The 26,072-nt window shown below is 35.0% G+C and overlaps 1 protein-coding gene across 9 annotated transcripts in view; it reads right to left on the bottom strand.

Moving 5' to 3' along the window:
- FAM227B (family with sequence similarity 227 member B) overlaps window positions 1-26,072 on the bottom strand; it is a 263,560-nt gene that overhangs the window by 200,655 nt on the left and 36,833 nt on the right. For 8 of the 9 annotated variants that reach the window (XM_082453039.1, XM_082453033.1, XM_082453032.1 and 5 more), the window contains 4 exons: window positions 25,845-25,949; window positions 21,962-22,060; window positions 8,853-8,954; window positions 5,628-5,754 (listed from right to left, as the gene is read on the bottom strand). In XM_082453039.1, the coding sequence (XP_082309165.1) occupies window positions 5,628-5,754; window positions 8,853-8,954; window positions 21,962-22,060; window positions 25,845-25,949 (433 nt within the window). The remainder of the gene's footprint in view (window positions 1-5,627; window positions 5,755-8,852; window positions 8,955-21,961; window positions 22,061-25,844; window positions 25,950-26,072) is intronic. The other variant, XM_082453038.1, reaches the window with a different exon arrangement.

Here is a 26,072-nt window from a genome sequence, read left to right as displayed (position 1 = left end):
TTTTGTTTGTGAAAAACGAACCAAAAATGAAAGCCAAATGACAATGTAAGAAATCAAACTGAATATAATGTAAATAACCTAATAAAGTGATTACTTCATCCTGATAAAAAGGAATTGTTTTTAATAAGGAGAAATTGAATCAAGTATTTTAGATCTATGCTATAAACATCTCCTCAACAAAGAAATAAGAAAAACATGTCTTATAAAATTCTTTCAACAAGTGCTCTAGCCAATACAAAATAATTAATCACAACGGAGAGATGAAATCTTACTAAAAGTTGAAAAGGTCGTTTATGAGCACAGACTCAGAAAACATGTGACTCTTGATAGGTATGCAATGTGAGAAACGCATTGCGAAAGAAATCTGTACAAACATATTCATGATTAAATAAACCATAGAGGCTCTAGTGCAGCTACCACTACTGCCTTTGTTTTCAACTTAAATTTTTATCGATGCATAAAAATTAAAATGAACAATCATGTACAGCTCAATGAATCTTCACAAATTTAATATATGGTGTCCATGTTACCAGCCCTCAGAAACAAAATATTCAGCACTCCAGGTGCCCTCCTTTCTAGCCAGGACCAATTCCCAAGAATAAACATTATCTTTACTTCTAAAATTATAGATTAGTTTTGCCAGATTTTGAACTTTGTATCAGTGGACTCATACAGGATCTACTCTTTTGTGTCTGGCTTTTTTCCCCCCTCAACCTTGTTTCTGTGATTTGTTCATACTATTGTATATAATTATAGTGTGTTCATTCTCATTGCTGGTAGTATTTCATTATATAAATATTCCACAGTTTATCTAAATTTCATATTATTGATGGGCATTTGGAAAGTTTGTTTTGATTATTATATAAATAGTGCTGCTAAGAACATTTTGTGCTTTTGGTGTACAGAAATATGTACATTTCTGTAGGTTATGTACCTAGGAGTCATAGATATGCTGGTCCAAACTCGCACGTGTTCAGCTTTAGTAGATGTTGATTGTACACTCCCACCAGCATGGCTGCCTTTTATTTTAAGAAAATGCAGGTTTGAATTTTTTTAACTCTGTTTGAGATAAGTGTAGATTTACATGCACTTGCAAGAAATAATACAGAGAGATCCCCATACCCTCTATTTAGTTTCCCACAATGGTAACTAACACCTTGTAAAACTATAATACTGTATCACAACCAGGATATAGACAAAGATATAGTCAGGATATGGAACGGTTCCATCACAAGGATTCCTCGAGTTTCCCGTTTTAGCCACACCTACCCTCCACTTTAAACCATTTTTTCTGCCTGATGTGAAGTTAATAGGCGAGGAAACAATAGATGATCCTTTTGTTACAGGAACGTTTTCTACTAAGGTGAAGTAGCCCACAGAGAAGTACTGAAACAAGTGTTCAACAGGGATGACTAGCCTATGTTGGAAGGATATGCATTCATAAACAGCCGTATTCAGACTAGAAGTGAGCAATGAAGTTTACTAAAGATAGACCAATTTTGTGCCTGTGTAGATGGTTTTATAATAAAACTGAGATCATTCCACCTTTTGTGAATCCTAGGGTGTTAATCAAGTACGTGTTTTAGCATATGAATAATAAAGCCCAACTAGTTGCTGGGAAACACTGGGAGGATTAGGGAGGGCTTGGTTCCTCTAAGTCTTCAGAAAAAATTTCCCTTTTCCTTCTCTGCAACAGTTTTTCATAAATTAAATACTGGTGTTTTTATTGTATTCACCTCAGGGGGCAATAATCCATTATTCATAAGAGTTCAGACACTGGAGTCTGACAGGCTTAAGCTGAAATCCTGGTTCTGTTACTTAGTAGTAAGTGTGGACAAATTCTCTTAACCTTGGTTTTCCCTTTTGTAAAGGAATAATAGCATATTGTTATAATAAGGATTTTTGAGGCTTAAGTGGGATTTTTTATGTAAAATGTGGATTTCTCTTGCTCAGCTTGCTGTTGACTTTGCTGTGGATTTAACCCTCTTTCTATAGGTACAAATGGAGACCACTTGTCATGTCTAGATTCTTGCCCAAGTCTGAGTCCAGCATCCATTCATCTAGCATAGTTCTGCTGTTCCTTCAATGTCTACTTATATTCTTGAGTCAGGCTATGAAGATTACCTTAATTATCACTGTACTTTTTCTTCCTTTGCTTTCAAATGCTTTTAGTGTTTACTATTTCTTTCTTGTAATTCTCCTATAGTGTAGACACCATTTAGGGCACAGTCATCTCCTTGTTATATTTTAAAATAATCACTAAAAATTTGAGATTTTGTTATAAAAAATGCAAATGTTGACGAATATTACATCTCAAACTTAAATCCTGATTCCATAAAATCCTACCGCCACAACCTTCTCTTACAGTCTTCACCATTTCAGTAGTTGTCTAGTTGCTCAGGCTAAAATTCTTGGCATCATCCATGACTCTTTTATTTGTTCCACTTTCAACTTCTATATATCAATAAATCCAATGGACTCTGCCAGCAGACTTATCTAATATAACTTGCCAGCTCCTCATCCTTTAACCAACCTGTTCTAACCAATCACCATGTCTCACTTCTATTACTGCAGTATCTCCAACTGCATTCCTGATTCCACCCTTGTCCCCTCTATGGTCTCTTGTTCTCCCAAAAGCTAGAGTGATCCCTTATAAACATATTTTAGGTTACAAGTATTATTTGCTCAAAATCATCCAGTGCTTTTCCATTTCACTCATAATGAAACAGTCCTTATAACTGCCTATAAATTATGAGATGCCCTAACCTACCGACATATCTCTGACCTCATCTTTCTACTTTTCAATTCCTTTCTCATTCTACCTCAGGTACATTGGCTTCCTTGCTGCATTGCAAATATGCTAATCTTCTACCTGCATCACGGCCTTTTCATATGCTGTTCCTTCTACCTAAAAAGTTTTCATTCCAGATATCGACATAGTTCATTCTCTCACTTCCTTTGAGTCTCTGATCAATATTACCTTCTCATAAGGTATTCTCAGGTAACCCAATATGAAATAACACCAGTTTCAGTGGATGTGTTTATAAACACACATTAGAAGACTCTAAAAGGTGGAGACAAGAAGGCAGACTAACTAGGAACCTCAGGACCCAAGGTACAACACAACAGTGAAGTCCTTGGGTTTTCTTTTTGACTCATATTTCAAACTGGGTGCTAGAGAAAACCAGAATCCAGAAATGGTAACAGGCAAAGATAAAAGAAGTCTCAAGAAAATCCTCCTCTCTCTAGCCCAAGGACCAGGAAAAGGGCTGCCTAGTAGGACAGAAAACTTTTAGACAATGACTGCTTACTCCAGCCAAACACAACAGGAAAATCTGCTGCTCCAAATCCACCACTGCCAGAAAAGGGTGGCTGGAGAGCCTCAGCTTCCACTCTCACTAGGGTAGTATCAGAGGAGGCAGAGCAGAGACCGAAGACTTTTATTCCCACAGGACTGGAATGAGGTGCACTTTCCTCTCCCTATGGAAAGTGGTGTCAGAGGAGGCCTAGTGGAGACTGTGACCACTGCCCAGATATAACAAGGCTACCCTCCCCCTTATAGTGTCAGTGGAAGCCACTTGGGGAGCAGTAACAAGGCATCCCTGTCCCTAAAAGCCAGGGTGGTATCAGTAGAGGTCTGCTGGGAGCTGTAACAAACCCTCCTCCCACCGCTATGTCAAAAGAGACCAAGTGGGTAACCTGGACTTTCATTCCCCACCTGACAGTGCCCTTCTCCCCCAACTAGAGCAGTGTCAGAGGAGGCCTGCTGAAACACAAAATTTAGATAAGATTCAGAGTCTTATAATACCCAAAATGTCCAGGTTTTAATTGTCATATAAAAAAACTAGGAAACTCAACTTGAATGAGAAAAGACAATTGCCAGCATCTAGATGACACAGATGTTAGAATCACCTTACAAGGATTTTTCAAGCAGTTATCATAAAAATGCTTAAACAATAATGAACACACTTGAAACAAATGAGAGAACAAAGTCTCAGTGAAGAAACAGACGATATAAAAAAGAACCAAATGTAACTTTTATAACTGAAATGTACAATAACCAAATTTTTTAAAAAATCAAGAATGGGTTTAACAGCAGAATGGAGGGGACAGAAGAAAGAATTAGTAAACTGGAAAATAGAATAATAGAAATTGCTGAATTTTCAACCTTCAGATTAATTCTACCAGTCATAGCCTATAAAACGTCCTGAACAAGAAAATTTTTGTTTACTTCAGTTAAAACTATCCATTCTGATATTTAAATAGGATAAGGTATTTATATCAGTGTTCTTGCCTTTACTTCAGGCAGTTTGCATGTGGAATGCTTTGAAGACCCATAAGAAGAGTGTAAAGTAGACACTCCCCCACTGGATTTACCAGAGGACTTTAAAACCTTTCCTTATAAATCTCCTAGCTCATTGCTATTGCTCATCTAAATATGTTATATACATTCTTCTTTAATTACATAATAGAAACTAGTTAAAAGCATAAGAATCATAAAAGAAATATGAAAACTATATTTGCAGATGATATGCATAGAAAACCCTAGACAATCAATGACAAAACTAACTTGAATAAAAGGATTAAGTAAGACAGTGACTTATAAAATTTCACACAGAAATCAATATGAATTTTTGGGGGACACAATTCATTCTACAACAGGTCTGTAGGAAAGTTGTTCTGTTCTTCACATTTTTTTTCGTATAGTATTTTTGTATGAATGCTGTGCTCATTCTCTTTTTGCTTCTTATATTTGAATTAGTTGGATTTTTCTCTATAATTAGGAGACTCCTGTCCTATGTGTATTGATGGAGGTGGGTGGTCCTCAGGGTTGTTTTCTAGCATGTACCTCCCAAGGACTCCCTCCTTAAAATATGAAACATTTTCTTAAAGAAATGGTTTGGTTACTAAGAATTGACACAAAACAGTTCTAAAAAATTAGTCAAAATTTGGACAGATTTATAAGAAGGACTTGAAAACAGTCAATAGCTTCTGGTAGTCCATAATGGTATAGTAGTCTTAGGAAACAATATTGGGGAGGTCTTTCCAGGAATATGAAACAATAGCTTAGTTTTAAACCCAAGTGCCTAAATCTCTAGCTAAGTACTCTAGGATGGAATCTTACTTCCCTTCAGCCTTTGAGTCCTACCACTCCTACCTAAACACACACACACACACACACACACACACACACACCATGATTCAAAAAATAAGTTTTCCTTGATTAATGATTTTATGTTCTACAAGGAACTCAATTAGCTCTAGAATTTACCCAATATTATTTGCTATAAAAATGCCAGCAGTGTTCCAAAAGCAGCTTAAAATATTTCTCTTACAAATATAAAATATATATGGTATGGTTTTCTTTCTGTGGCAATTTGGGTTTCTACAATAATTCCACTGCCTGTAAAATTATTTGGCTTTCTAAAGTAAACAACTGATTAATTTTAGTATAACAGAATTTTCAGAATAAAATAAATAATCATTATTATTTTGAAACACAGACATTAATATGCTATGTTTTGTAAGGCAAAGAACTACAAATTTTTTTGACTGGGTAAACAAAACGCTGCAATTCAAAAGTTTTAGGTACCACAATAATGATCAATACTTAATGACATTCGTACCTGACAACCAGAGAAAAATGTTATTCCCTAGATCTTCTTTAAATTCATCATTAAAGAAATCACTGGATTCTGGAAATGCTTCCTGGAATGTTGCATAGATAGCTTGTGCCAAACAATCAGGATACACCTACCAAAAACAGAGTCATATTAAAATAATTCCATATTTCATTTAACATATCTCAACTATCAAAGAAATTACTAAATTTGTGAAATATACGTGCCCCTTTTTTCTTATAGCTTGCTTTTGGCCATTTAGCACTTCTTTGCACTTCTAACTGAGGAATATGAACAAAGAAGAGTTGAAAATAAAGTCAGTCAATTTGGCTATTTGTTAGCATTTTGGGAAAAAAAATTTAATTTGGATAAAGGATGAAGTTACAATTAAGATAAGATACTTTAATGATTCTACATTTATTTCATTTAACCTTGCTATTGATACCCTCTTTCAGAAAAAGAATACTGTCTTTCAGGTCATTATAATAAAAAGCATATATATATATATTTTTTAATTGAAATATATTTGACATGTAATACTATGTAAGTTTAAGGTGTACAACATGTTGATACATTTGTTTACTGCAATATGATTACCACCATAGCATTAGCTAACAGCTCTATCACGTCACACAATTATCACTTTGAGTGTGTGGTGAAAATAAAGAGCATGTTTTTAAATAATTGAAGCCTGTTTAGGTGAGTTAATATACTATAACCACGACTGTAAAATCATGATCAGATTTTATATTTGTATCATACAAACAGATGGTACTACCAGTATTCTATTAGACTTAAATTCGCTTGACTACTAAGTTTCTCTTGGGGACTGACTAAACACAGGAAGATACCAGATTTTTATAGTAAAGATTTAAAATATTTTATCTACTATTTTGGAAGGCTGGCAGACACCAGAAACTAGAAGAGGCAAGGAATGGCTTCTCCCCTAGGGCCTCTTAAAGAAACTAGCCCTATTGATACCTTGATTTTAGTCCTATAAGACTCATTTTGGACTTCTGACCTATATAACTGTAAGACAATGAATTTCTGTTGTTTTAAGCCACTAACTTTGTGATAATTTTTACACCAGCAATAGGAAACTAATATAGTCGCCTAATCCAGTAGTGCTAAAATCTGCTGGTAATGGATGGTATTCTTTGAAGAACTCCATAAGTTTTTTTGGGTAGGGGAGAAGAGGAGAGGGAAGAATGCTTTAAAATACTGATATATTTAATTTTACTGAATGAACCATGAACATTTTTACTACCAGAAAAATCACATATTATAATTGTGGTATATAAAATCACACTAATAATCAAAATTTAAAAGTTGAACAAGGTAAGTAAGAGGAACTTTTAAAAGTTTTCTGTGAATATCTCACCTTCAGGAGATTAGGGGAAAAAGAGATCAAGTGTCAAATGATGTTGGGAAAATTTCTGAAGGAATATCATTGTATGATATTGGAAGAAACTGAAGCAAAAGCTATACTAAATATGTTCAGATTCAGTTAATTTGTACTGAATAGTGAGACTTGAAGCTAATTTTTTGATTCTTAAATATTAATAGTTTTCTCTTTCTGTGGTAAGATGAATCAGATGAGCCAATAGTAACAAAACACCTTCTTATTTGAATGAGTTAAAAATAATAGAAATTGGTCAATGAGAGTTGAGGCTCCATTTCTACTTATAGAGCTGTGGAGGTAATATACCTGTAGGGAGGTGGCGTGGTTCTCAAGCACTGAGATAGGGAGAGGGAACATTATAAAATGACTGAACAAAGGTCAAGGGGTCAAATTATTACGGTGTACATGTTATTTGTTCTCAAGTGAGGCTTTGAATCTTGGTTAAACAACTTCTAATTTCTCCTTGGAAAAAGCCACTGAAAATAGGGACTTAGAAAAAAAATCAAGTCATGATTTGAGAAGGGTTATAAATACAATATCTACCAAAAGGCACATCCATCCCAAGGGAGAACATTTGGACCATAAATGTAAGACCAGAAATGACAGAATAAGGGATATGCAATGGTGCCACTACCTCCTTTGTTCACATTAAATAGGTCTTTTATTCTTTTCTTAAGAGCCCTGTGTTAAAGCATGCTTGATTTCATCAAGCCACATGTATAGGCTAGAAACACCACAAAGGGATAGACTAGGTGAAAGCGTATGGATAGGAGAAACAGCTGGTTTTGTCATCTCTAGACAATTTAATGACCAAAAATCCCAACCATTAACTATTATTTTCCTGCAAATAAGAAAAATAAATTTAATATTAGCAGAGAAAATCTTAGTCTATCTTTCAGAACATTAGTGTTCTATAAACAATTTATGAATCATGGATCAACCTCTTCATCTGATGGACAACCAGCTGTGGAACTGAGAGACTGAATGTCTTGCCAAGATCACCTGGGTAATTACGAGCAGATTCCAGATGTGAAGCCAAGTCTCCTTATGCCCAGTCCACTACTGATTTCCTTCTACAATACTGTATGTATATGTTTGTGAGATAGATCAAGACTGAGCATAAATATTCGGCAATTTAAGTTCGTTTATGTTTTCATCATGAAGGACATTTATTTTTATTTTAGGTTTTACCCATGAAAACATTGACTGACTCAAAAATACTTCTGTATTTCTGATTTACAGATGTCAGTACAACAAAGTATTTGAATGTGGCTTCTGCTTTGAAATGCTAGATGTTTACATTTTAAAATACTCAGTGAAATTCCTACATGTCTTCATTTCACATTACTCAAGAACATAAATTATTTTAACCAAATTATTTTACTATAACAGACATAGTAAAACATTTGATTCATAAATTTGTCCATTGTTCTTTACTGTAACATGTGCTTAGTACTTAGGCATAACACAAGAAGTTAAGTCCTCTTAGATCGAAAGATACTTTATAAAGTAAAAGAAAAATGATAATTTTGTAGGTAAAAAACCAAGACTATACATAGAACAAGTCAATAGTTTTCAAATTATTAATATGCAAACAAATACATATACCACACTGAGGAGATTCTGTAAGGCTTTTTAGTCAGTAGAATACAATATTCTGGGGTGGAAGGGCATGACTTTTTAAATATTATCATTATTAACTCTACTTTAGGCAATTTTGCTTGCAAAGTAACAAAATATGTTCTCATATGTGTTTAAATAAAATAACTATTTTTATATTTCACTTGCTATAAAAATAATTAGCATAATTAGTTAATTTCTATATTTACCTGAAAGAATGCATCCTTTCGACTTAGAGGTATGCTCATGAAAAGTGACACATAACTTTCTGAAATTCTATCAAACAAGAAATCTTGACTTTCTCTGTCAGGCTTAAAAAATAAAACACACGTGGAATTAAAATCATTAATACTACAATTTAAAATTAGAATCTGTTTACATAATGTCAGTAACTCTATCTTCTTAAAGGGCAGATCAGTTGCTATAGTGGAATGAGCATGGGTTTTTGGCATCATGCAGACCTGAATTTGAATGCTGGCTCCATTATTCATTAGCTGTACTATCCCAGGCAAGTTAATTAAGTCCTAGTTTCCTTATCTGCCAAATATAGATAATATCACATACCTTAAAGTATTATCTTAAAATTAAATAGGGACAAGGATTATGTTTTGTTTGACTTTGTATTTCAAGCCCTCAGCACGGTGCCTGGCACACTGAAAGCACACCAACATTTGATGAATTAATGAAGGTTCTTGAATAGTAGTTGGCATGCACAAGGCAATCAATGGCATAGTTGCCTGCTATTATTCTATAACCATTCCATATTTTTCATAATCAGTAACTCAGTATAAAGTCAAAGCAATTACTGGAATGAGACAGCCATAGCCAGAACTAGTAAAATTGTGACATGAGAACTATACTAAAAACAAAGTAAGTAGAATGTCATAAGAAGGAAGAAATCTATAGATTATGTCAATATTAAAGTCCTAAGGTAGCACCTTGAATTCTTGCTCTATTAAGCAATGAAGAGATAAATTAGAGTGCAAATCCATGAATTAAGCAATAAAGATGAATTAGAGTCCAAATTCATTTATGATGTCAACAGTAGAAGCACAAGCTGGAATTAATAGGTTTTGGTAATAAACATCAAAAATGATCAAATTTAGTGGTAGTTTTCTATGAAATTAGCATGCCATATGAGCTAGGATTCATAAATGCATAGGATCTTAGACATAAAGTGGAAGTTAGATATCACCTAGGTTAAGCCCCTCTATTTTAATGACTGCATTGATGCCCAGAAAGATTAAGAGAATTATTTAAGGTTATACACAGTTAAGTAACTGAAAGCCAGACTAGAATCTAGGTCTCCTAACTCCCAATACAGCTTTTATGCTTGTGTAATAAGTTTATGGGAGGAGATAGTAGCAGAAATCATAATGATAATGTTAATAGTTAACAATTCTTGATCATTTATATAATGGGCAGTGGTTCTAAGACTTAGGGTTGTGTGAGAATTAAATGAGATAATATATAATTTACTAGTAAAGAAAGTTGGCATGTTTCAGTTACATGATCTACACTTAACACGTGTGATGAAATACCCAAACAGAAAGTTCCAGAACATGTCTTTGATTAATACAATTCAACCTAATGTCCACAACATATATACCTCCACAGGAAACTGAGTAGCAAAATGGTACAGTAAATTTTTATACATATTTTGGTATGCTTGAAAAGAAAACGTATCCTACAGCTTTTGGATATTCAGGTTACTGATATGTTCATTAGATCTAGCTATTTAACATATGTTAAATCATACTTGCATTCCAGGAATAAATTTCATTGGTCAGATTGTATAACCCTTTTAATATACTGCTGAATTCAGTTTGCTAGTATTTAGTATTTTTGCATCAATATCCATCAAAGAGGATATTGGTCTCTAGATGCTTTTTTTGTTGTAATATCTTTGGCTTTGGTATCAGGGTAATGCTGGTCTCATAAAATGAGCTAGAAACTATTCCCTTCTCTTCAATTTTTTGGGAGAGTTAGAGAAGGACTGGTGTTAATTCTTCTTTTAATGTTGGCAGAATTCATCAGTGAAGTCATCTAGTCCAGAACTTTTCTTTGTTGGGAGGTTTCTGATTACGGAAACCTGACTGAATCTCCTTACTAGTTATAGGTCTATTCAGATTGTCTATTTCTTCATTATTCAGTATTGGAAAATTATATGTTTCTAGGAATTCGTCCATTTTATACAGGCTATCCAATTTGTTGTTATATGTTTGTTCACAGTACTCTAATAATCCTTGTTATTTCTTTGACAATAGTAATGTTTCCACTTTCATTTCTGACTTCGGTAATTTGAGTCCTTTTTTTTTTTTTTTTGGCTGCACTGAATGGCATATGAGATCTTATATGAGATCTTAGTTCCCCGACGAGGGATCGAACCCATGCCCCCTGCAGTGGAAGCACGGAGTCTTAACCACTGGACTGACAGGGAAGTCCTCACTTTTTTTCTTAGTCTAGCTAGAGGTTTGTCAATTTTGTTGATCTCAAAGGACTAACTTTTGGTTTTACTGATTTTCTCTACTGTTTACCAATTCTCTATTTTACTTATCTCCACTCTAATCTTTAGTAATTCCTTCCTTCTTTGTTGTTCTTTTTCTAGTTCCTTAATATGTAAAGTTAGGTTGTTGATATATTGTTTTTTGATTTATTTAAAACTTTAAATTTCTCTTTTAGCAATGCTTTTGCTTTATCCTATGAGTTTTGGTACATTGTGTTTTTTGCTTTCATTTGTTTCAAGTTATTTTCTAATTTCCCCTGTGATTTATTCTTTGAATCATTGGTTGTTTAAGAACTCTTATACATCAACAATGTGAGAATAATTTGTACATCCAGTTTGGAAACAACTTGGCACTACCTTGTGAAGTTGAACATCTTCATACCCAACAATGCAGCAATTCCATTCCTTCTCTATGTGTCTTGCAATTCTTGTTTGAGAGATGGACATCTTCAATAGGACAGTAAAACCTGAGGTATAAAGTAGTTATGCTTGGGAATAGGTATGTCTCTTCTCTTGTTAGCCTTTAGGGGTCTGGGTCAACTAAGTAAAATGTTAAGCTCCATTTGGGTTTTGTTTTTGCTATGGTTATTCTCAGTTAAACAGAGGTTTCAAATTCCTCCTGCATTGCCTTGTTTTTAGAATTCTTGAAGACCCACCTTTTGAATTCATTTTCTCTAATTCCTTCTGTTTTTCAGTTTTTCCTTTTATTGGTTTCCTCTCTGATCTTTATTATTTCCTTTCTTCTGCATACTTTGGTTTTCATTTCTTTTTCTTTGTCTAGTTTCCTACAGTAGAAGTTGAGGTCATGGTTTTTGAGAACTTTCCTTATTTCAAATCTAGACATCTTAATGCTTTAAATTTCCAAATACTGCTTGAGGTCCATCGCACAAATTTTAATCTGTATTTTCATTTTCATCAAGTTCAAAATACTTTTCAATTTCCCGACTGATTTCTGGTTAGACCCACAGTTCCTGAGAAGTGTGTTATTTAGTTATCAAATATTTGAAGATTTTCCAGGTAGCTTTCTGTTATTCATTTATAATATAATTCCATTTTGGTCTAAAAACATACTTTGTATGACTTGAATTCTTTTAATTTCATTAGGATGTTTTCCTAGCCCAGAATATACTTGGTAAAGGTTTAATGGGTACATAAGAAAAATGTGTATTCTGCTGTTGTTATGAGGAATGTTTAAGAAATATCAATTAGATCCATAAAGTTGGTTAACAGTATTGCTCAAGTCATCTACATCATTCTATATCAATAACTGGTTTTCTGCACATTCGACCAATTATTGAATATAAGGTGTTGAAATACCTAACTATACTTATAGATTTGTCTATTGCTTCTTTAAGTATTAAAATTTTTTCATTAAATGTGTTTCAAAGCATTTTAATTAGGTGCATAAATATTTATGATTGTTATGTCATATTGATGTATTGACTACTTTATAATTATACAATTACTTTCTTTTTCCTCCGTAATATTCTTTGCTTTGAAGGCTACCCTGTATAATGAGTTCAAAAAAGTTGTGACTTTTGTTGGTTATATATGGCTTGTCTTTGTTATTTTATGAGTGGAACTGATGTACTTTCCAGCCTCCTGAATCTTTTTGGGAGCCAATGTTCCAAGGACAATTTTGAAAACATTAAGGGTATATGATTACTCAAACTATTCTAGTTAAACACCATCAAGGAAATTTTTATCATTAGCCTACACGTTGGCCAGCAATTTTTAGAACACTGCATTCTCACTAACAATATGATAATAAATAATAATGATAGATGTAACCATTGAACACTTACCATACACCTACTTCCATGTAAACAAACAACTTTACATGCATTTTCTAATATAACTCCCAATAAACAGATAAAGTAGGTAATTTTTTAAAAATTTTATGAAAGACTTAGAGAGGTAAGTAACTATTCAAAGTCACATCATTTTCTAAGTGGATAAACTTGTTTTTGAAAGCCAGATCTTAATTCTATTATATTGAATCTCATATTACATTTATATAGTATTTCCACAGTTTACTAGGGATCTTATTCATGTCACTTTTAGTACACACACCAACTCTAGAAAAAAGAAAGTATATGTTATTTTTACCTGTTTTTTGTTTGTTTTGTTTTATTTTGTTTTAGAGAGATGACATAACTGAAGCTCAGAGTGATTTTCTGACTAGCCCAAAGTCTCACACTAACTACTGGGAGAGCCAGATTTAAAATTTTAATTTCCTGGATTCCAGTGCAGCACTTTTTCTACTAGATCAAGCTACCACTACATCATAGGCAATAAAGGAAATCTGCTATTATATCAGTCACCTAAAAACTACTGAAATAAGTTTTAGAGCCAGCATACTGAACCATGCTATGTTCTAGAGTATGATTATATATATATTTTTCATATTATGCTGTTGGTAATTAAATAGTACAAGTGGCTCAGGGTTCTATTCCAGTTATAAAGTCAGTATTATTTATTATTCATAAAGTAGATTCAAAAGTAGATAGAATTTATGTGTTTTGTACTCACCTGAAAATGTAGTACAACTTGAAATAGGAGCTAACCTAACAAAACAGATATTCCCACACAATGCTGGTAAAAATGTATGGGCATGCACCACACTTATTTGGTGGATTTAGGAACCTAAGAGGTCATGCTATTTATCTAGTTCACTGGCTTCAATACATTTATATTTAACAATGAATCCTCTTAGAAATAAAACCATAGGTGAAATGTAATGAACAGAACAGATGAAAGAGGAGCTGTTCTGGTTAAATCACGGAAATGTTGCTTCAATATGGCTTGGATATTCCTTCAGTTCCCTAGAACACTAGCAGAACACTCATCCAGCTGAATCATATATTGTTCCTCAAAACACACCAGAAATCTTAACTGATACTGGAAATGTTATTAAATTATAATATTTTAAAATTATTACTGGGGGTGGAGTCAAGGTGGCAGACTAGGAGGATGCGGAATTTGTGTCTCCGCACAACTAGGGCATCTACCAGGCACTGGTGGGGGACCACAGACACCTAAGGGGACAGGAGGAACCCCCAGTGACCGGGTAGAACGTGGAGCGTGGGGGGAGTGAAGGGGGAGGAGAAGTGGAGGCAGGATGGGACTGGCGCCCCTGAGGGGCAGCTGGGGGAGGGGAAGGGATCCCACGCCCAAAGGGGTAAATTGGGGGACCACTGAGAGGGCAGGGGATCAAAAGGGAGCATGGCCAGGATTACTCTGCCCACTAGGGCCCCTGGGAGCCTGCTGAGATCCTGAGCCTGATCCTCTGCCCACCGAGGCCTCCTCCAGCCGTGCATGGGTCCTGAGGGAGTGGGAGGGAGGGAAGGGGGAGCAAAAGTAAAGGCCGGACCTCCGGGACCAGCACCCCTGAGGGGTGGCTGGGGGAGGAGGAGTTCCTACACCCAGCAGAACCCACCCAAGGTTAGGGGTCCATTGGGGACAGGGGAGACCCTGGGGAGACGGTGGTGGTGGCGTGCAGAGGAACAGAAGGGAATGCGGCCAGCACTTTCTCTGTCTACTTAGGCACCAGTGAGCCTGATGGGCTCCTGGGCCTAACCCTCTGACCTCGGAGTCTCCCTCTTGCAGTGCAGAGCCCAAGCCCCACCCCTACACTCCCACCCAAGGCCCTACCTCTACACTTGGAGACCCCCTCCAATGCTGGGCCTAAACCCCACCCACACACCCTCACTCAGGGCCCTAACTCCAAACTCCGGAACTCCACACTCCAGAGGTCCTCCTTTCCATGTACTGCCCTCCCCTTCTGTGCAGGTACTAAGCAGAGGCCCTGCCCCACACTCAAACGTCAACCCCCACCCACCTAAGTCCCGCCACACACAAAACCCCACCCCTGCTTAAGTTCCACCCCCACCGAAACACCCCCATAGCCAAGGCTTTTTTTTTTTCCTCTTTTAGATTGGGGTTCTGTTTTACCTTGTTGATTCATTTATATTTTTATTTTTCCTAATAAATCTTTTATTTTTCTAATTTTCTTTTATTCTTTATACTCTGTTATTGTTCTCTCCTTTTAGCTTGTTCCCCCTCCCCCTTTTTTTTTCTGTTGTGGTTTTATTTTACTGTGTTGCAGTTGTTTCAATTATATTTTTATTTTTCCTAATACATTTTGTTTTTTATTCTTTGATATGGTACTGCACCTTTTTTTTTTTTTTGCCATGCCATGCAGTTTGAAGGATTTTGGTTCCCAGCCTGGAGGTCGGGCCTGAGCTCCTGTGATGGGAGCTCTGAGCCCAAAAAGCTGGAATAACAGAAAACCTCAGACCCCAGGGAATATTAATCGGAGTGAGGCCTCCTGGAGGTGCTCATCTCAGCACCAAGACCTGGCTCTATCCAACTGCTTGCAAACTCCAGTGCTGGATGCCTCAGGCCAAATAACCAGTAAGACAAGAATACAGCCCCACCCATCAGAAGAAAAAAAAAAAAGGAAATGACAAAAAATTATCTTACAGACAAAGGAGCAAGGTAAAAACTTACAAGACCAAATAAATGAAGAGAAATAGGCAACCTATCTGAAAAAGAATTCAGAGTAATGATAAAGATGATCCAAAATCTCAGAAACATAATGGAGAAAATACAAGAAACATTTAACAAGGAACTAGGAGAACTAAAGAGCAAACAAACAGTGATGAACAACTTAATAATTGAAAAGAAAAACACTCTAGAAGGAATCAATAGCAGAATAACTGAGGCAGAAGAACAGATAAGTGAGCTGGAAGATAAAATGGTGGAAATAACTGCCAGGGATAGAATAAAGAAAAAAGAATGAAAAGAATAGAGGACAGTCTCAGAGACTCCTGGGACAGCATTAAATGCACCAACATTCGAATTATAGGGGTCCCAGAAGAAGAAGAGAAAAAGAAAGGGTCTGAGAAAATATTTCAAAAGATTATATTTGAAAACTTCCCTAACATGGGAAACGAAATAATCAATCAAGTACAGGAGGCGCAGAGAGTCCCATAAGGGTAAATCCAAGGAGAAACACGCCAAGACACATGTTAATCAAACTATCAAAAATTAAATACAAAGAAAAAATAATAAAAGCAGCAAGGGAAAAACAACTAATAACATACAAGGGAATCCGCATAAGGTTAACAGCTGATCTTTCAGCAGAAACTCTGCAAGCCAGAAGGGAGTGGCAGGACATATTTAAAGTGATGAAAGGGAAAAACCTACAACCAAGATTACTCTACCCAGTAAAGATCTCATTCAGATTTGACAGAGAAATTAAAACCTTTACAGACAAGCAAAAGTTAAGAGAATTCAGCACCACCAAACCAGCTTTACAAGAAATGCTAAGGAACTTCTCTAGGCAGAAAACACAAGAGAAGGAAAAGACCTACAATAACAAACCAAAAACAATTGGTAATAGAACATACATATAGATAACCACCTTAAATGTAAATGGATTAAATGGTCCAACCAAAAGACATATACTGGCTGAATGGATACAAAAATAAGACCCGTATAAATGCTGTCTACAAGAGACCCATTTCAAACCTAGGGACACATACAGACTGAAAATGAGGGGATGGAAAAAGATATTCCAATGCAAATGGAAATAAAAAGAAAGCTGGAGTAGAAATTCTCATGTGAGACAAAATAGACTTTAAAATAAAGACTATTACAAGAGACAAAGTAGGACACTACATAATGATCAAGGGATCAATCCAAGAAGAAGGCATAACAACTGTAAACATTTATGCACCCAACATAGGAGCACCTCAATACATAAGGCAAATGCTAACAGTCATAAAAGGGGAAATCGACAGTAACACAATCATAGTAGGGGACTTTAACAGCCCACTTTCACCAATGGACAGATCATCCAAAATGAAAATAAATAAGGAAACACAAGCTTTAAATGACACATTAGACAAGACGGACTTAATTGATATTTATAGGACATTCCATCCAAAAACAACAGAATACACTTTCTTCTCAAGTGCTCATGGAACATTTTCCAGGTTAGATCATATCTTGGGTCACAAATCAAGCCTTGGTAAATTCAAGAAAATTGAAATCATATCAAGTATCTTTTCCGACCACAACACCATGATACTAGATATCAACTACAGGAAAAAATCTGTAAAAAATACAAACACATGGAGGCTAAACAATGCGCTACTAAATAACCAAGAGGTCACTGAAGAAATCAAAGAGGAAACCAAAAAATACCTAGAAACAAATGACAATGAAAACACGACAATCCAAAACCTATGGGATGCAGCAAAAGCAGTTCTAAGAGGGAAGTTTATAGAAATATAATCCTACCTCAAGAAACAAGAAACATCTCTAATAAACAACCTAACCTTACACCTAAAGCAACAGAGAAAGAACAAAAAAAATGCAAAGTTAGCAGAAGGAAAGAAATCATAAAGATCAGATCAGAAATAAATGAAGAAGAAATGAAGGAAATAACAGCAAAGATCAATAAAACTAAAAGCTCGTTCTCTGAGAAGATAAAAAAATTGATAAACCATTAGACAGACTCATCAAGAAAAAAAAGGGAGAAGACTCAAATCAACAGAATTAGAAATGAAAAAGGAGAAGTAACAATTGACACTGCAGAAATACAAAGGATCATGAGTGATTACTACAAACAAATATATGCCAACAAAATGGACAACCTGTAAGAAACGGACAAATTCTTAGAAAAGCACAACCTTCTGAGCCTGAACCAGGAAGAAATAGAATACATAAACAGACCAATCACAAGCACTGAAATTTAGACTGTGATTAAAAATCTTCCAACAAACAAAAGCCAAGGACCAGATGGTTTCACAGGCGAATTCTAGCAAACATTTAGAGAAGAGCTAACACCTATCCATCTCAAACTCTTCCAAAATATAGCAGAGGGAGGAACATTCCCAAACTCATTCTATGAGGCCACCATCACCCTGATACCAAAACCAGACAAAGATGTCACAAAGAAAGAAAACTACAGGCCAATATCCCTGATGAACACTGATGCAAAAATCCTCAACAAAATACTAGGAAACCGAATCCAACAGCACATTAAAAGGATCATACACCATAATCAAGTGGAGTGTATCCCAGGAATGCAAGGATTCTTCAATATAGGCAAAACAATGAATGTGATACACCACATTAACAAATTGAAGGATAAAAACCATATGATCATCTCAATAGATGCAGAAAAAGCTTTCAACAAAATTCAACACCCATTTATAATAAGAAAAAAAAAACACCCACAAAGTAGGCATAGAAGGAACCTACCTCAACATAATAAAGGCCATATATGACAAACCAACAGCCAACATCATTCTCAATGGTGAAAAACTGAAACCATGTCCTCTAAGGTCAGGAACAAGACAAGGTTTCCCACTCTCACCACTATTATTCAACATAGTTTTGGAAGTTTTAGCCAATCAGAGAAGAAAAAGAAATAAAAGGAATCCAAATCGTAAAAGAAGAAGTAGAACTGTCACTGTTTGCAGATGACATGATACTATAAATAGAGCATCCTAAAGATGCTACCAGAAAACTACTACAGCTAATCAATGAATTTGGTAGAGTAGCTGGATACAAAATTAATGCACAGAAATCTCTTGCATTCCTACACACTAGTGATGAAAAATCTGAAGGAGAAATTAAGGAAACACTCCCATTTACCATTGCAACAAAAAGAATAAAATACCTAGGAATAAACCTAGCAAAGGAGACAAAAGACCTGTATCCAGAAAACTATAAGACACTGATGAGAGAAATTAAAGATGATACAAACAGATGGAGAGATATACCATGTTCTTGGATTGGAAGAATCAACACTGTGAAAATAACTATACTACCCAAAGCAATCTACATATTCAATGCAATCCATTTCAAACTACCAGTGGCATTTTTCACAGAACTAGAACAAAAAATTTCACAATTTGTATGGAAAAACAAAATACCCCAAATAGCCAAAGCAATCTTGACAAAGAAAAACAGAACTGGAGGAATCAGGCCCCCTGACTTCAGACTACAGTACAAAGCTACAGTAATCAAGACAGTATGGTACTGGCACAAAAACAGAAATATAGATCAATGGAACAGGATAGAAAATCCAGAGATAAATCCTTGCACATATGGTCACCTTATCTTTGATAAAGGAGGCAGGATTATACAATGGACAAAAGACAGCCTCTTCAATAAGTGGTGCTGGGAAAACTGGACAGCTGCATGTAAAAGAATGAAATTAGAACACTCCCTAACACCATACACAAAAATAAGCTTAAAATGGATCAAAGACCTAAATGTAAGGCCAGACACTATCAAACTCTTAGAGGAAAACATAGGCAGAACACTCTATGACATATATCACAGCAAGATCCTTTTTGACCCACCTCCTAGAGAAATGGAAATAAAAACAAAAATAAACAAATGGGACCTAATGAAACTTAAAAGCTTTTGCACAGCAAAGGAAACCATAAACAAGAAGAAAAGACAACCCTCACAATGGGAGAAAATATTTGCAAATGAAGCAACTGACAAAGGATTAATCTCCAAAATATACAAACAGCTCATGCAGCTCAATATCAAAGATACAAACAACCCTATCCAAAAATGGGCTGAAGACCTAAATATACATTTCTTCAAAGAATATATATAGATTGCCAACAAACACATGAAAGGATGCTCACCATCACTAATCATTAGAGAAATGAAAATCAAAACTACAATGAGGTATCACCTCACACTGGTCAGAATGGCCATCATCAAAAAATCTACAAACAATAAATGTTGTAGAGGGTGTGGAGAAAAGGGAACCCTCATGCCCTGTTGGTGGGAATGTAAATTGATACATCCACTATGGAGAACAGTATGGAGGTTCCTTTAAAAACTAAAAATAGAACTACCATATGACCCAGCACTCCTACTACTCGGCATATACCCTGAGAAAACCATAATTCAAAAAGAGTGATGTACCACAATGTTCATTGCAGCACTATTTACTATAACTTGGACGTGGAAGCAACCTAAGTGTCCATCGATAGACAAATGGATAAAGAAGATGTGGCACATATATACAATGGAATTTTACTCAGCCATAAAAAGAAACGAAATTGAGTTATTTGTAGTGACGTGGATGGACCTAGAGTCTGTCATACAGAGTGAAGTAAGTCAGAAAAACAAATACCATATGCTAACACATATATACGGAATCTAAAAAAAAAAATGGTTCTGATGAACCTAGGGGTAGGAAAGGAATAAAGACACAGACGTAGAGAATGGACTTGAGGACATGGGGAGGGGGAAAAGTAAGCTGGGACAAAGTGAGAGAGTACCACTGATACATATACACTACCAAATGTAAATAGATAGCTAGTGGGAAGCAGCTACATAGCACAGGGAGATCAGCTCAGTGCTTTGTGACGACCTAGAGGGGTGGAATACGGAGGGTGGGAGGGAGATGCAAGAGGGAGGGGATATAGGGATATATGTATGCATATATCTGATTCACTTTGTTATACAGCAGAAACTAACACAACATTGTAAAGTAATTATACTCCAATAAAGATGTCAAAAAAATTATTACTTAATTACTGCATTTTAATTTTAGGAAGCCAGTAGTTTCTAGAGAAAAGCTTGCTTAAAGATGAAAAGATTTCTAATCCTTGTTTATTCCAAGGATAATCCTATATATGTAATGGGTCATTAATATCTTTGTGTCAAATCTGTTTGTTCAAAATAATATTATATGGCTTGACAAAGTTACTAGAAACATTGCTAGATTATGTTTCCTTCAAAAACTTGCTATATATAATCCTAAAAGATTTAAGTGGGAAAGTAATGCTTCTTCTCATGTTCTATCATGGAAAAACATAAATTTGGGATTCAGATCTAGAGAAAGAAATTTAAGGTAATGAAACTCTGATTGCACAAATTTCCCTATATAATTACCTTTGTAGAACTGATACACCACTTCCTATCCCTCATTCAACTCCTAACAATAATAGAAACATAGTACAGATAATCTTACCTAGAATTACATTATTCTAACATGAGGCTCTATGTAAATGGTTTGTATGTAAAATTAGTAACACCCATTCCTTCATGGTATGAAAGAATCCATTAGCAGTTTTCTTTGGGTAATTTGAGGTGGGGAGGTGAAGAATTGAGCCTGTTATTAGGCTCCCCTGATGGGGTAGCACACCTTCTTAATGCTTAGACTGCGATCCCCTGCGTTACCCTACTTTCCATCCTTCTAGAGCCAGAGGCCACATGGCAGTCATTGGTATTCACCACTTTTTCCAGGCTCACGTATTCTCTAATGTAAGACTCGGGTACTGCTTATTTCCATTCTCTTATTGCTTCCCAGATACCCACGTCTTTCTCTTTTTAATCCTAAGCAGAGCTTTTATCTTTCTGAATCACGTGAGGACCCTCTCCCCATCTGATATTGTAGAGTGTTTTCTAAGTGAAACCTCCCTCAATGTCACTGATTTGCAGTGGATATTCTGTTTCGTGTTCATCAGCACATTACAGTATTGAGTAAAGCTACAACTTTATTACTCACTACAGTGTTTGATTTCACTAATCTTTTTCTGATTAATAAAGACTCTGGATCTTTGAAATCCATATTAAGGTTTTAACTTCTCTGAAAGAACTCTAGATTTCAAACAGGATTTCTAACATGTGCAGAATACTAAAAAACCAAGCTCTGTGACAGGATCAGAAAAACATTTTTTGTACCAGTGCTACCTCTACTGAAAAATTAATTATGCTGCAAATCAACTTTAAAAAAAAGAAGTTTAAAAAATATCATTATACCTTAAATTTATGGAGAAACCACCACCAAAAGGAATCATGCAAAAGAGCAACAGAGGCTTCTGAGAGAAAATGAGTCTTCCAGATTTTAAAAATTTTTCCCTATGGAAAAAAGACACATGGAGATCAAATTAATAATATTATAAGACATGTTACTGTAAATAGGCTTTATAAAGAGTGTGTATTTAATAGTTATAAACTACCACTGCTTAATAGAAATTTAATGTGAGCCATATATATATTTTCTAATAAACATTTTAAAAAAGTAAAAGTAAAAGGTGAAATTTTAGTGACATTTTGTTTAACCAAATATATTTAAAATATATTTTAATACATAATTGTTATTAAATTATTAATGAAATATTTTACATTCTTTTGGGTACTAGGTCTTTGAAATATAGTGTATATTTTATACTTATAGCACATCTCAATTTGAACATAAATTTTCATCATAAATACTAGGTCATAATTAGATTTTGTAAACTATATGATTGTAATTTTGTTTCAACCATAATTGAAAGTTGTTCAATAACTGAATCAAGTATTAATTTTAAAATTTATATATAATTAAAATAAATAAAATTTAAAAATTCAGCTGATCACAGACATAGAAAACAAACTTATGGTTACCAAATGGGAAAGTAGGGGAGAGGGATAAATTATGAGTTTGGGATTAACAGATACACTCTACTATATATAGAATAGATAAACAACAAGGTCCTACTGTATAGCATAGGGAACTATATTCAATACCTTGTAATAACCTATAATGGAAAAGAACCTTAAAAAGAATATATATATATATATATATATATATATATATATATATATGTATAACTGAATTGCCTTGCTATATACCAGAAACTAACACAACACTGTAAAACAACCATACTTCATAAAAAAAAAAATTCAGCTGAGTCACACCGGGCATATTTCATATTCTCAATAATCACATTTGATTAGTAGTCACTGAAATGACAGTGTAGGCTAGACCAGGAATAGCAAAAATCCAAGACATATGTTAACAATTTCCCTTTTATGCTGAAGACAGGTATCAACAATCATGGGATTCTAACCCAATGGGCCCCATCATAAGTCTAGACCCTAAAGATAGTGTTCTTTCTAAGCAATTCATCAAAATTGGCACATAAAGTTAATTTACCATGACTACTAGAGACTATAAGTCTTGGTTTAAATAGGTACCTTCAATAGTCATTTTATTTTATTCACTAAAAGTGTGTAATGCCAGATTCAGTAGAGTTCAAGAATTCTTTTAATGAAATCCATAGGTATGAATTTCTGTTCCTCAAGTACAAGTCTACAAAAAGGATACCGTGCAAACGTTTATACCAAGGAGATTATTTATCATGCATACTGTGGGAGCGCTTCTCCTTCATAGGCCACTAAGTATAGTATATACATTGGTAACAGTTTCAACTTATTTAGCACTTCTTAATTACAAAAACATATGAGAAGTACATAAAGAAAAAAGTAGAAAATTAAAATAAAGGAGAAAATCTGAATATTTTTTGTTGAAATTATTTGCAAATTTCAAGCAAACATGCTTTTTAGTGTAAACTAACTGCATGATTGCTTCTATTCTAAGCTTTGGTTATGTTTAGTATCACTAACTTTCTTTTTCAGGAAAATTCCAAATTCTTTAAAATATATCAGTATTTAGTCAAAACAACCAAAAACAGAAATCAGCCAAAAAACCCCAAACCCAACTTAAAAAGTTAAATGGTACTTTCCTCCATCACCCTCTACCCTTTTGTGATACTTTTTTGATTCAAATAAATGTAAACATACCTTAAAACCTATACATTATCTGACTTGGAACTTTTTCTCCTAATATAGATTCTAGGTTGGATAAAACTACTTCTAATGTTCTCTTGAATTTCTGTTTGTGTATATCTGTATCTTTGTGGCTCAGCTTTCTCAAAATATAGGCCCCTTTTCACTCAATTCAATAAGATCTTTACTGAGCATCATCTGTAGCCAAGGGTCCATTCTGGGTGGTAAAGGGGATAATTTATACTTTATCTTAACTTAATCTATGACTATATGTTTAGGAATGTATTTGGATGGGGTTACATGAATCCAGGCAATTCCACGGATTCCCTCACCTTCAAGCATGTAACAGTAACCCTTTAACCTTCTTTTTCCAAGTTTCAGATGTTATAATAAGCATTTCTATGAAATAACCTTCCCTCTGATATTATTTTCCTACACTTATTTTCTCTTCACTTTAATGTCATCATCTATCTCAATGCCATTGCATTGTGCATGCTCTAGCAAGCCAATTTAAATTCTTTTTTGAAATCAGGGAGGGGTATTAACAAATAAAACACTGGTTATATATACCTAGATATACCACTGGTACACAAACTCAAAATACCCTACACACAGCTGCTTGTCATATCCTGTGCACCCCTTCCCCTAAACCCATACCTACTTACACTCCTCACTTTCTTACTTCTTTCAATAATGCCAGCGTCCTCCAAGTTAACCATATGAAATGTTTATCATAGCTGTACTTCTATGCCTTGTTTATGTGACTGTAATGTACACGCATCCATAGTTAAAATATAGTCCCATTTTAGAACACAGAATGTGAGAGTTAAAAAGATTATATTGTCTAGAACATTTATAAGATTATTTTAACAATAATTTGTATGAATTTCTTTTTACAGTCAAACCTTTTCCCTGAGGAAACTTTGGAAAAAATAGTCAGAGAAAGTAACAAATAAGCTCATGATCCAGGCATAACAATTACCATCTATTGTTTTTCTCTAAAAAAAATGGTATCAGGTGATCAAGACGGCAAACTAAGCCTTCCCTCTCACCCAAATCCCATAAAACATAAAAGAGAATTGAAAAGCATCTGTATTAGCATGGAAAATAAGAGAGAGTGTCATTACTGAATCATTTTAGGTAGAGTTTTCAACTGAGGTGCTCTGTGGTTCCCTAACTGAGGGGCAAACAAGAGACCCAAGTCAGGTTAATCAGATTATTTCTTGGAATACTGTCTCTTGAAGATGGAACACTAAAGTAATACACTCTCTTCCATCTTGAAGAGAGGGAAAATGGGCAGAAAATAATGGCTGGAGCTGATTCATCCAAATTTAATGGTTGATTATACTCCTTCTGAAGGACTATAGAGTACTATAGCAGGAGAGAAAACAGGGATTTTGTGTTGAGAAAGAAAGAGCCACAGGAAAGCTGGGGGTGAGGGATGGGAAGAGGGCCTACTAGGGGCCAAGTTCGTCTTAGAGAACTGTCTCGAGAGGAATCTGCCTGGAGGTACAAGGAGCACTGTTCAAGTCCCCAGGAAACAGAAACCTTTTTAGGTGACCACTTAATATTTAATTGGGTGGGAAATCAATACCAGTAACCATTCAGCCCTCGTCCTATCCCTGGCAATCAGTGTCCAATGATCTAGTTACCTTCCTATGCCTGCAGTTTTTCATCAATTGGCTACTCTGTAGGGATATTTCTTAAAAATTCCCCAGACACTTGGAGGTTCAAAAGGTAGGGTTGTGGGGAAGGGCTCTCATAAATTATTTTGGGATCAAAATGAGCAGGCTAACATATCCTGAGCTATAGAGCAGGAAGAGGGAGAGTGAAACACCTGTTACAGTCACATGCCAAGCCAATGCACACTGGCAACCTCAGACTCCTGGGGCAGTAACACAGAATCTAATACATTCTCTTCTGTAGATTAGGGCGTTAAAAATGTCACTGGTCTTTCCTGCCAGACTTAATGCCCAAAAGAATTAAATCTTGCTTAACACCTACTCTGTCATAGCTTTAAATTAAGGTCTAATTCATTAAATCATATTCTCAAAATATATCACACAATAAAAATAAAATAATGTTTACATACCTCAAAGTTATGGGCTTTTAAAATAAAAAGATAAATTCGTTCAGCATTCAAATGTCTGGGTAGTTGAGTAAGCTCATTTGTTCTGAATCCTGGGAAGTTGCAACCCTAGAAAGAGGAAATACCACAGAACAGGAATTACTTCATTCTTTTCAGTATAGTAGTCTCATATGATTACAGAAAACAGATATTTAACTATCATTCATTAACATAATTATTTTACATATTTTT

Source organism: Balaenoptera physalus (genome assembly GCF_965194825.1).
Source record: "Balaenoptera physalus genome assembly, chromosome: 2".
Taxonomy (NCBI): Eukaryota; Metazoa; Chordata; class Mammalia; order Artiodactyla; family Balaenopteridae; genus Balaenoptera; species Balaenoptera physalus.
The sequence above is the reverse complement of the archived record's forward strand: the minus strand, read 5'-3'. Positions and strand labels throughout refer to the sequence as shown.